Here is a 13,325-nt window from a genome sequence, read left to right on the forward strand (position 1 = left end):
GGATTCTCCACCTGCAGGCTGAAGCACCTGATCTCACTGTGTGTGTCAGTCAGCTCCTATGAAATACACTTTAGAAAGGCTAGCGTTAAAAAAGCTACACCCTTCCCTTGCTGTATTACAGGGTATGTTTCATGACGAATGCAAATCCAGAGACTCCTTGGCCATGTGGAAATAGAAAAATAATATGTATTTTTAATACAGATTATCTTTAGTCACCTCAAATAATAATTATCCTAATTGACTTATTGCATTTTAAGCTATTTAAGCTGTCCTAATAATATATTTATAGGAAGTGATCTAGAATTATTAAAAAATACAATAAATGCTTCCAATTTCCTGTCACTGCCAAATACATATTTCTTTATTTCAAGAAAACACACCAAAGCTCCTCACAAATTTGGTTAGTTGTGACCAAATATTTGGCAACATTTCAGAATTTAGCTTCAAGTGTGGCGGCTGGGGAAGCTAGAAAGACCATATGAGTAAACATGTTTAGGGCTGCATTGCCAAGCAGTAAACTTTTATAGAGTTCTTTCTTAGTGGTATAAAACGCTTTCTTGAGATCCTCAACGTTGCCTACCTTTACTTTTCAGGACAGGGCATCTATGGACAAGAATTTTACACTTAACACACTGAAGTTGCTCTGTTTCTTTGTGCCCACAGAGGCAAGTGGTGAAACAATGCCTGCACATAGTATTGGAGTGAAAATAGCAGATTACTTGTAAATCTCCTACTTTTAAACTCTAGAAGAACATGTGTCTGTCAACCTGACTCAGGCATGCATTTTCTATGCTCTGTCTACAGCCAGTGCCACAGCATACTACCAAGTAAGAGCAAAACACTGGGAAGGATTCCTAATGAAATTGTGTGACCGTTTCATAAAAAATCCATACCTCAGAAGGACACTGTACACAACTTATGTAATATATAAGAAACAGTCGCATCTTGTCCTCTGCAGTTCCCGCTGAGGAAAGAAAAGTTCTGAATTAATTTTCTCTCTCTTAATAATAATAATCTGTGTAATTAAAAGCAATTTGGTATACAATATCATAGGCAGGAAGTAAAACTTTCAATGAAGTGAACTAAGTTTAGTAACATACAACAAAAGTTTTATATACAACTAAATAAGCAGCCTTTTTTTAAAAAAAGAGTACTGTAAACAGTTAAAATCTTTAGCAGGGATGCAATGACACTTGTAATGTGGAATGATTTAGGATAATTATGGTAGTATAACAGATGGATAATGGTAAAAGATGCTGCAAATTTAATCTTAAACATGGAATACATGGAGAGAGAAAAGAAGGTCCGAAGGCTCAAAAGAATGCTTGAAATGGTTATATTAAATGTGTATAAAATTATTTTTAAAACCAATAAAAAATTATAATAAAAAATAAAAAGAGTACTCATGAAGCATGATATTAACCCTGAAGTATGGGAAGTTGCCATCAGAGGAGGAGGATTTGTCAAGACAAAGCTATCACTCTGGGAGTGTGACACAGCTATCACATCTCTGAAGGACTTTTCCATCAGTTGTTCCAAGTCAGCCTACTTGGCCTCAAGGAAAGGTACTTGTTGCCTGAGGGCCAGGAGCTCAGTGTATCCATCAATTGAGGATACACCCACCACTTCTGTCCAGCAGGCAGATAGTAATACGTGTGACATTCTGTACAATACACTGGATATCGCTCATCCCTGTTGTCTTTCAACCTGTTTTTGTAGCCTATTGAATTAGTTTTCTAGGGAGCTTAGAATTTGTTAGTTCACAAAGGAGAAGGGCAAAGTAGTCTGCCCTAGCCTTCTCACCCTGCAGCCGAACTCGCCTGTTACCTTGGCTTGATGCTTTGTTACTGGGGGTAAGATGCTGAGCTAGCTGGGGTTCTTTATAGCCCTGGCTAGCATCCTCTACTTGCTGAAGCAATTGGACCAGGAGTTCCTGAGGCCTACCCTTTGACTTTAGTTTGTAAGCTGAATGTGCAAACTTTAGAAGACTTGCTGTCAGCGAACTGCCATCGGAGCCAGGGGGAGAGGGAGGGCTCCAGAGGGATTTCGGAGAGCGTCCCGGAAGGGAGAGAAGCAGCACATCTTCTGGGGAAGGAAATCAGCGTAGCACCAATGGAGAAGGGGGGCAGATGGGGGAATCCGCGAGGTGGCTCCATGGCTCTTTGCCGGGGACCAGCGGGGAGAGCACTGGCCCTCCGCTGCCCACACCCTCCCTGCGCAGGGAGACTAGGCGGAGACTAGGCGTCAAAGAACTTCTGTGCTGGAAGAAGTTCAAGAAACGCCCACTGACGGATTCTGCCAGCGAATGAGACAGCCACAGGCGAGTGGCTGTCCGGACAGGAAAGGTTCACTCAGGCTACCCAGCCAGGTGTGGCGCCGATTTACGCACGAGCAAGCCCTAGAACCATTATACTTGCCAAATTTTAAAAGCTAAGACTTTTAAAGAATAAACATACCAAACAATTTCATACAGTGATATATTGTGTATGATAGGATATCCGACCGGCAGTGGAATTTCAAGTTCCCAGGCAGAAAGTCTTTAACAGCATGAGCTTGCTTAAATGGCGACAATTCTCAGAATGTTAATGAACCGAAAGAAACTTTATTGTAAATTTTTATTTTTTTTACTTACCATCAGGATCAGAAATCATGTCCAAAAGTGATTTATCCAAGGTGGACTTGCTCATGATTTTTTCTTCATATTCAAAATACAAATCTAGTTTCCGTGTCTTTAAATTAAATAAAAACAAATTTGTTGTTAGAATATTACTGCAGTAGATTTGATTAGCTACTTTTAATATATGAAACTGTTCATATGGTGATTTCCCTCAACCTGGGATAACCTATGATTAGAGATTGGAAGCAGGTCTCAGAATCATATTTGTATACTCCTTCCCACCGTGGGAGAAAAAAAGTTTGAATAAGGGGAGCCAACATTCAAATAACCACACAATATGTTAGTTTGGTCATTCTCTTCTTCCCATGATCAGAAGCGAGAAAGTAGCATTCAAACCTGTCTTAAGACCTGTATTTATATAAAATTTATATGTCACCTTTCTTCCATTAAACTCAAAGCAGCATACATGAAGTACCCAGGTAGTCTCAAAACCAAGCACTTATCAGATTCAAATGTGCTCATCTTCAGCAAGGTTGCTATACTTTGTGCCTTTAGACTGTGCTCTGGGGTCTTTGCTATAGTAGTACACACATTCTACTCATGTAAAAACACCAGGCAGGCCCCACAAATAACCCAGAGATACATTTTAAATAAAAGGACACATTCTACTCATGTAAAAACATGCTGATTCCCGAACCGTCCGAAGGCCGGATTTAAAAGGGGATTAGGTTGGATCCGGCCCCCGGGCATTAGTTTGCCTACCCATGGTGTAAACAAGTGCAAAATGATGCATTTTGAGGCTTTGTATGTACTTTTATGAGGCCTGAATTGGCGGTGACTGACCAAAACGAGATCTTGGGGTCAGAGTGGATAGCTTGATGAAGATGTTGGTTGAGTGTGTGGCAGCTGTAAAAAAGGTAGCCCAGAGTTTAGTGCTATGCAAGAGGCAGACAAACAAAATGACTTTCTATAAGGGCCTTAGCCCTCTGTAAAGCAAAAAAGTACTTGAGGGCCACCGTACAGGGGAAGGTGCTAATTGTTCTGCAAACATTTCAGGTCTTTAAGTACAGTCACATATTCTATGATGCTAGAGTAGTATTTGTCCAATAGCTACAATCCTTCTGTCAAACTATTTGTTCTATTAGATCTTAAAATAAACTTGTAGAAAAAGTCACATATCTACATTATTGTTTTTGGAAATACTATAAATCTATGAAAAAATTCAACAGAAATCAGAACCACAATTAGATTAAAATAAGGAAATACTATACACCGAGACTTCAACCATGTACCCACTACTTATGCTTAACTCTCACTGAAACTAGTGGGAAAGAAATATGTGCAAAGGTGCCCAGAACAGCAGTATAAGAATGTTTCCAATAAAATGACAGCCTTTTTAAAAACAAAACAAAACAAACCCTATTTTGGCTATGATTATTAGTTGCCAAACTCCTAACAGCTTAAACAATTAACCTAAAACAAGGTTTCTTTTCTTCTAAGCTTTACCAATAAATATTTGCTAATCCATCCTGAGAAATACTGGTGTGTTCTTTCCAGAATTTTGCTCAACACTGAAATATGCCAAAAAACTGCCAGGTTCCATGAGTTGGTGATTAATCTCACAGTTCCTCTTGCTGTGCCTTCGAAAATGATCTAACGCAATGTGGAAAGCAGCTGCAAACTGAATCTAAAAATACCACTATTACACATAGTATGATTTTAAAATTACTTCTCAGATAAAGTACAAATGATCAGATCAGGTAATACTACACTGTACGAAGTAACACCCTTTAAATAAGTCTTTGTAAATCTTTAACTGCAACTCTGTGCCCAATTACTCTTCTCTAAACTACACTGACGTCAAAAGGTATGTGTGTGTGTGCATGCGTGCACATATATGTGCAGTCTTAAGACATAGTCTAATCCAAATACTTTATAGTAAAGGGTTTTTACCATCAGAGCCTTGTGCCTCCTTCCCAACGCCCAGTGCCTCCAGCTTTGGGAAGGCAGCATGAGGGCTAGGGGAGGGGAGGTCAAATTTTGGCCTTCTCCTCCCCCTTGGCACGACAAGGCCCGCAGGTTCCATGCTTAAGTGCTCTTGAGGCCCACTTGGTATGAAAAGTTGGACTGCCCTGAGTTCGATGATAGATCTGTCTTTTATTTTTCTTTAATAATCTCCCATCTTGAGACAGAAAGGGGACACACTAATAATTTATTCTACCTCTGCAGTGTCAAAAGCATCCACTTCAGAAAGGACATCAGATTTCTGTGCCTTGGAAGTGGGAGATAGTCAACCATGCAATTATTTCCAAACCACATCCTGCCTTGGAATTTGATCGAAGTCCAGTGTAAAATGCTGCTGTCAATGACCTGCCACCACTTTACCAGAAAAAAAGGTGACAAATAAGGCATCAAATAAGGACTCAACGTCACCCACTGCACATTTGACTTCAATCAAATTCTATGGAAATACTGCACTATTATTCAGAACTCAAAGCTTTCATAAAATGTTCCATGTCAAACACTGCAGAAAAAAGTGATATTGCTGTCAAATCCAGAGGAGGGGAAATAGTGCGTAAATAATAAAAATTCTTTCAATTAAAATTACACTAATTAGGTGCATTGCTGAAGGTGGGTATTCATCCATGGTATTGTTTTAGGTTACATAGATTAGGCAGCTGGTGATCACAAATTTTCAAAATTCAACCGACGTAAATTATTCTTTGTGAAGTTATTATCAGGAACCAATAAGCTTTTTAAAAGGAAAGCAGTGGATAAAAATTGCTTGGGTTAGCTATTTCTGATAGTGTAGTTGTTCTCCTAATAGCAGCATGATATACAGGCATGGCCTTCTGCTTAAACCTTTTCCTCTCTTTTTTTGTTCGTAAGATGAGAATATGATCTGGCAGAATACTAGCTTGTGTCTAAGATCATTTCTGAATAAGATAAAAATAAGTTTCTTATTCATTTTTATCAAACATGAGATGCTGTAGCTGTTTCAATTTTTGTTAACACTGTACATTCCAAAAATGTAGCCTATAAATTGACAACACAACACAAGGGGGCTTGTGAAGAAGGCGCAGCAGAGACTGTACTTTTTGAGAATACTAAGGAAAAACCATCTTCCGCAGAAACTGCTGCTTGCCTTCTATCACTGTGCCATTGAGAGCGTGCTCACTTATGACTTATGTGTGTGGTACGGAAGCTGTACTGCCCAGGACAGGATGGGGTTGTGCAGGGTTGTTAAGGCAGCAGAGAGCATTGTTGGCTGCCCACTCTCCACCTTAGAGCAGATTTATGCCACAAGGTGCCATAGGAAGGCACTGGACATAGTAAAAGATCCATCGCATCCTGGTCACTGTCTCTTCGAGCTCTTGCCGTCGGGACGGAGATACAGGTCGATGAAGACAAGAACGAGTCGTCTTAAGAACAGCTTCTTCTCCAGAGCGATCTCGGCCCTGAATGGGAAGCCCGGACTTTGAAAGTCATCTAATCTCCCTTGCTGTATTATATTGTATTGTTTAATTAGTGTTTTTATGGAGCAGTCAAGTAATTTCGTTGTCCCCGAAGGGGGCAATGACAATAAAGATATTCTTATTCTTATTCTTATATTCTCTATGAAAAAATGAAGGCTAGAACTTTAAAACTGGCTATGTTTTTCCACCCAAAGAATGACCCCCGCTTTAAATAATAGAACCAGGATTCCAAAATGGAACTAATGTATCCCTTCAGAGTCCTGAGAAAACAAACTTCATTTTACAGTACAGTGGACGCTCGGGTTGCGAACGTGATCCGGGTGGGAGGCACTTTCGCAACCCACAGCATCCGCAACCCACAGCGCCGTGTCTGTGCATGCTTCCTTCCCTTGCTCATAATAAGGCTTCATCAGTGGCAGCACCACAGCTATAGGAATAGCCCCTTCCCCAAAGGAAGCATAGCAGATCATTTCAGTGGTTCGCTTAAGTGCTCTGCAAAAATGTTAATTTTTGTCTGGCATTTTAATTTGATTGTGATAGATAGTATCTTTCTTGTTCTTTTTGCTGTTAACTTACTTGTTCCTTTTTCCAAAAATGAAGTTATTGCAAATGTTTTACAGAAGAACACTGATTTCAGAATATTTAGTATGTTAGAAAGCTTCATGATTAATGAGCCTCAAATAACTCCATTTTCCATACCTTTATGTGTTCCAGAACAGCTGTTGCCACATTTGTATGAAGATCTATGAGCCTCTTCTTTTCTAGAAGCTCTGGAAGAGAGCTGAAGAAATTACATACAAACTAACTGTCCGCACTATGTAGTCCAATTCAACTCCATATTTAGCAACCCAAAATATGATATACATATGAGGGAACAAGATCATACTTTTGAGAGACAGTAGTACGCTCAAATCAGCAGCTTCTGAGATACAGGAAATGGATATCCAAAACAAGTTTAGGTTCTCTGTGCCAAGACACACTTTAGACCACCAGCCTTTTCCAGGCTGGTATTCTACAGATGTTTTGGATGACAACTCCCATCAACCTCAGCCGACATGACATCACGAAGGACAGAATTGTAGTCCAAAGGGTCAGGGGGAACCAGGCTGGGAAAGGCTGCCTTAGGCCCTACCTTGCTCTACTCACTGGCTCTGTGATAAGAGTTCCCAAGTATGTGACCTGGGGACAGTGGGTGGGGAGGAACTTGACTGGAATCCCAGCCACTGAAAAGTTTTAAATGCCTCTAGGAGTCTCCACCTATAAACACGCACCTGTGATATCTGAGGCCTTTGGTCACTTGGGAAGCAAGCCAACAATAACAGTACCACCAGAGAAGAGATATGGAAGCTTGCTCGGGTGAAGGCAAACACACAGGCAGGCAGGCAGGCAGAACAGGCAATTTCAGCGGGCCATACATTGAGGCTCCCTGGCCACTGCCAGCACAGCGCAGGCAGGCAGACAGATGGGAGTGAAATGCGCTGTGCTGGCAGTGGCCAGGGAGCCTCAAAAAGTCTGAAACCGATATCACAATCTGAACTTCGTACCAGTTTCAGACAAAGAATCGAAATATCACCCAGCTCTAGCACAGGATCAGGATACTGGATATGTAAATCCTATTTCTCTGCCCCTCAGCAAATGTTACAAGATGTAATCTGTAGTGGTATGATTTCAATAATCAGACTTCCTAATCTTCCCAGCCTATAATTTGGCACCCATGTTATCTTATATCATTGGGGTACACTAGTGTGTCGCAGTGTTATGCTTCTACTATGGAACATACTCTGGAGAGTCAGTCAAGTATCCTTAAAACTGAATAAGAAAGAAAACCGATTAAATGACAAGTATTTTGCAAGCACTTAAGAATGCTTCAGTAATATTGCTTACCTAACAGCTGAAGTTAGCTTAGCTGTGTTATCAGAAAGCATACTTATTGCTCCTTCATCTTCACCTTCTAGTCCCTGGGAAGAAAAATAATTTCAAAAAAAACAACCACCATATATACTTGAAGAACACAAATATGGTGAAAATCCAGTTGAAATATTGAACTTTATAACAGAAGAACCACAATTAAATTTTACATAGGTTTTGAAGAAAGATAAATCTAGGTCTACTGGTTTATACATTTGCTTCATAGAATTTATATATCACTTAACTGGAAAAATAATTTCAAAGCAGTTCACAAAAATCACCAAAAAGGATTGAAAATACTGAAACATTTTCAAGTCTCTTCTGTGAATGACTCCCTAAAATATGATTACCAACGCAATGGGTGAATGCAGACTTCCAACAAGCCCTCTGCCAGACCTTAAAATTACCTCAAAATATATATTGTTTACTGCTTTCCTAGTGTTGTTGGCAGCTGTCTGCATCAAAAGATACAGTGTGCCTCCAGGGATGAAGTCAAACCACTGGAGAATACTAGCACCTGCTGGGGGGCTGCAGAGACCAGTAACATGTAACTGCTGCCTCCTGTCTCCTCCAGCACCAAAGGGATTTCTTTGGGGTACAAGCCTGGACAGTGTGTATGGAGGGCCTGGGGTGCCCAGATGAGACGACCCCTCCTCTCAGCCCCGCTGATGTGGTCCAAATGAAAGCAGAGCAATACATCTGGCACAAGCTTGGTTGCGGGAGTTGTTTTCCATGCATCTCTTAAAAGTGCAACCTTGTTAGAGGTTTAAACTCCAGTCCTAATAGGGCTGTGCTGCATTGCCTCTCAAGTCCTCCCAACTCCCCCTTCCTGTGCATTTACTTCCTGGAAACACCCAGTACATTTCTTGAATGTCAACATTTTAAAGCACTGTATAAATTCCAAGAATAATATTTTAAGTTAGATATAAGCAAATCTTACCATTATACTTTTAAGCCTCTTGACTTCATCTTCCTGAGCTCTGTAAGTTTCTAGCTCTTGCTGAACCGACTCGGCTACCTCTGGGAAAGGGCTAAAGAGATTATGTAGGCACTGTTTAAATCTACACTTTAAATTAACACAGTCTGTAAAAACCCCGGCTTCCATAGTCCTTTATTCACTTTCATTCAGCCCACCAACCCTTCATCGCAAACACACCTGGGGCTGTACACAGTAACTCAGTACCCTTCTCTTTTCTCCTTGTTAAAACTATGGTTTTTTTTAAAAACGAACTCTCACTGTCTCTCCATCCCTGCTTTACTCAAACCTCAATTTTCTTCTCAGTGTCCCTCTGCCTAACTTCTGCCATTGTTTGAGGAGTCCAGCAAGAAGGACACTAAAAATTGGCTGTTTTAAACCTCTTCTTCTTCTATTCCTCAGCTGCTTCATGTGAGAGAGATAAACAATGTGAAGCCTTCAAACATTTCATAGTAACTTCCCACAATTATGTATTTCACTTCTCGTACCCTGTGTTGTCTTCGACATGACGTTCTAGATTCAATGTAGTACCGTATTTTTCGCACCATAGGACGCACCGGACAATAGGACGCACTTTGTTTTAGAGGGGGGAGAACAAGAAAAAAAAAATTCTCCCCCTCTCTGCCCAGTGCCCCTTCAGTGAAGCGACAGGAAGCGCTGCACAGAGAGGGGGAGAACTTTCCCCCGCTTGTTTTCCCGCTCTAAAACAAGGTGCCGTTTAAGGTGCGTTCAGGCGGCTACCTTGGAAGCCTGGAGAGCGAGAGGGGTCGGTGTGCACTGACCCCTCTCGCTCTCCAGGCTTCAGGTTCCTTTTGACCTGCTCTTTGGGGCTGGGGGGGGGAAGCCCACCACCAGCCCCAAAGAGCAGGTCGGGGAGCGGGGAAAGGCATGCAGCAGAGAGGCTCCTGCCATAGCCGCACGTCACCTCTCCAGCCGGGAGAGGGTTGCGGGGCTATGGCTTCTTTAGCCCCGCACGCACTCTCCCGGCTGGGGAGGTGACGCACGACTATAGAGGCTCCTGCCATAGCCGTGCGTCACCTCTCCAGCAGGGAGAGGGTTGCAGGGCTATGGCTTCTTTAGCCCCGCGCGTGCTCTCCCGGCTGCAGAGGTGACACAGGGCTGTAGAGGCTCCTGCCATAGCCGCGCGTCACCTCTCCAGCCGGGAGAGGGTCGCGGGGGGCTGCTTTAGCCCCACGCACGCTCTCCCGGCTAGAGAGGTGACGCGCGGGTATGGCAGGAGCCTCAATAGCCGCGCGTCACCTCTCCAGCCGGGAGAGGGTCGCGGGGGGCTGCTTTAGCCCCACGTGCGTGCTCTCCCGGCTGGAGAGGTGACACGGGGCTGTAGAGGTTCCTGCCATAGCAGCGCGTCACCTCTCCAGCCAGGAGAGGGTCGCGGGGCTATGGCGTCTTCGCTCCATAGGACGCACACACATTTCCCCTTAATTTATGAAGGGGAAAAAGTGCGTCCTATGGAGCGAAAAATACGCTAATTTAGAAGATATTTTATTAACAAGCAAACACCAATCTATGTGTAACACCCATCAAGTGACCTTAGTCTTCTATAACTGAACAAGCTAACTGACAGATTTGCTGTTAAGATTTTATTCATCTTAAATATAGAGTAACATATATCATCATGTTGTGTAAAGAAGGCTGCAACACTGGAGAGAGGAGGAGGCATGAAAATGGGAGTGGTCTGTGTGCAAGGGAGAGGAGGGTGGAGGAGGTGCAAAGGGGGTTAAAAAGGAGGGAATAAGAGGAATGGGATTGAAGCAGGGGCATGAAAGGGTCTGTAGAATAGAAGGGGGTGGCTTCATAGACAGGCAGAAGGTGAAAAGGCTGCTTAGTAGTTGCAATGTGTGGGATGAGAAAGATGCAAGAGGTTACTATGGGGGTTATTTGTATTCAAGGAGAGTTGAACAAAAGGAAGTTGGGGTGAAGGTGAAAATGAGTGCAAAGCAAGCCTGAAGAAGAGAGACGTGGCTTTGGAAATGGGGTTAGGAAGGTGAACAATGACCTCTGTAGTGGCATGAGGTGGGAAGGGGTTTGATGTGGTGGGGAATGGCAGAGAGATTGGTAAGTGGAGTGAGCAGGGGCAAAGCCCCTAGTTAGTAATAGACCTTGAAGCAGAAGTAGTTCATTTAAAATATCCAGCTTACCTTCCTTTATGCTTCTGCCAAAATTTATCAGCTGCAGTTAAATCATATGACTTTTTATTTTTTTTCTTTGGTCTAGCACCTGCTGGGGAATTTTCCATTCCTGAAGACTCTTCCAAAACAACTCTGTTCAAATGAAAATCCTTTAAAGAAAATTATATGGATTAAACATTTTTGCCTGCTGCCCCACAATGGAAAGCAGAATATTCCTAATTCAAAATGGGATTATAAAAAGGGCAACTGTTGAATGTGATTCTGAATATGCAGAGCAAATGAAATCTCATATTCTTTCTATTAAATATGACATTTTAAACGCTGCCTCAAATTGTGCTAGTTTACTTGTAGTCTACTCTTTGTACAAAAGCTTAAGAATAGATATTATTATTATTATTGGCTTTTTCCATTGGGCAACTGTTGCAACTTCTGAATATTACAAAACATTATTTGGCTATGTTTCTGCAAAACATTCAGACGCTTTTTAATTTGCCTCCTTCCTCTTTTGTTCTGAGAATGCCCAGGCAATCCAAGACAACCTGGGAAATGGGAGGGGTGGGGATGGAAGAAAATATACATTGAAAGTGAGAGAAAATAAGGTTCTCTTTTTTCCTTGCTGTGGATTACCCTCTCATCCTCTGAACTGGAGTCTGCATTGTATGAAGAACAGCTTGGAGATGGAATATAGAAAAGAGAGACAAAGGGAGTTCTTTAATTTTGCCCATATCTATCTCCTCTCATTCCTGGAACCATTTCAGTCAACACAAATGAAAGGCACCTCTGGATTATTATTATTATTCAACGCATTTACACCCCACATTTCCTCACACAGTTAGTGTTTGGAGAATTAAAAATGGCATCTCCCGCCTAGAAGCTGCAGCTACCAGTGCAACTCTCTGTAATTGTTTCTTACTTTAAAAAAGATGGCTAAAAGTTAGTAACTGTCCTTACTGTTCTTTTTTTCTGCCTAGCAAAAAGTCAAAATGGAAGAGTCACACATTATATTAAGCACTACACACAACTATAATAAGTATTTCACACTGGCATATGATTGTGTTCAAATAATAGCATAGAATTGTAGAGCTGGAAGGAACACCAAGGGTCATCTAATTTAACTCCATGCAATGCAGAAATCACAACTAAAGCATCTATGGCCATCCAACCTTTGCTTAAAAACCTCCAAGAAAGGAGAGTCCACAACCTCCTGAGGGAGACCGTTCCACTTTCAAACAGCTCTTACTGTCAGAAAGTTTTATCTGTTGTTTAGTCGGAATGGCTCCTAACTTGAAGCCATTGGTTTGAATCTTACTCTCCAGAGCAGGAGAAAACATGCCACTACAGAGAAGGTCCATTCTCATGTTGCCATAGCTTCAGGTATTGTGGTCCTGAGTCATTTAACTCGTTATAGGTCAAAACCAGCACTTTGAATTGGGTCTGGAAACTAAGTGGCAGCCAAACCAGGACTGGCATGATATGCTCAAATAGTCTTGCCCCGGTGAGCAACCTAGCCACCAAATTTGGCTCTTCAGTGGCTTTAATTCAACAGCAAATGGGAGGATACTGCAATTTTCCAAGCATTTTCTCCTTATACTGACTGGCATTATTATACTTCAGCTCCATTTATATCTATTTTCCCAACCAAAAATATAGTAAAACTTTTGCAACGGTGTAGGAAGAACAGACTCCAACGCTTCAGGTGGTAGGGATGAAATGGGGGAGATGAAGATGTCCCATGGACTACTCAGTTCATAAGAACATAAAGAGGATCTAACAGACCGATACTGCCATGGGAGGGGTAGGGAGAAAAAGAGAGAAAAGAGTTGGGTAGGAGAGCGCCAAGCCTACTCTTTGCTTTGCTTGACTCCTCTAGTAAAGAACTGAAAGATATTAATGTGAATTATGGGGAAATGTCTACCCCTCTCAGGAGAAGAAATATATTTTCTGTACTTTCACAGAACACAACTTTCTGACTCCCAATGAAAAGAGTAATGCAATTCTCCACAGATCAACCTGTTTATAAGCAGCAATGGTTATATTGGTTATTATATGGTTATTACCTAAACAGATGTATTGCTATAAATATGTAGCTGGAATGGCATTTGGTTCAGCATGCCACAATCTCCCTTGAGTGCATCAGCCAAGAGAAAAATGAACATTGATTTACATAAAGAAGAAAAAACTTATGTAACTTTTTCCCA

General features: G+C 41.7%; 1 protein-coding gene across 2 annotated transcripts in view; it reads right to left on the minus strand.

Moving 5' to 3' along the window:
- The window catches only part of SCFD1 (sec1 family domain containing 1), a 43,877-nt gene that overhangs the window by 11,761 nt on the left and 18,791 nt on the right, over positions 1 to 13,325 (minus strand). For both annotated transcript variants that reach the window (XM_082240149.1, XM_082240148.1), the window contains 6 exons: positions 11,137 to 11,276; positions 8,942 to 9,032; positions 7,978 to 8,051; positions 6,793 to 6,874; positions 2,633 to 2,729; positions 894 to 964 (listed from right to left, as the gene is read on the minus strand). In XM_082240149.1, coding sequence (XP_082096275.1) covers positions 894 to 964; positions 2,633 to 2,729; positions 6,793 to 6,874; positions 7,978 to 8,051; positions 8,942 to 9,032; positions 11,137 to 11,276 — 555 coding nt within the window. The remainder of the gene's footprint in view (positions 1 to 893; positions 965 to 2,632; positions 2,730 to 6,792; positions 6,875 to 7,977; positions 8,052 to 8,941; positions 9,033 to 11,136; positions 11,277 to 13,325) is intronic.

This window comes from Podarcis vaucheri, assembly GCF_965113315.1.
Source record: "Podarcis vaucheri genome assembly, chromosome: 1".
NCBI lineage: Eukaryota > Metazoa > Chordata > Lepidosauria > Squamata > Lacertidae > Podarcis > Podarcis vaucheri.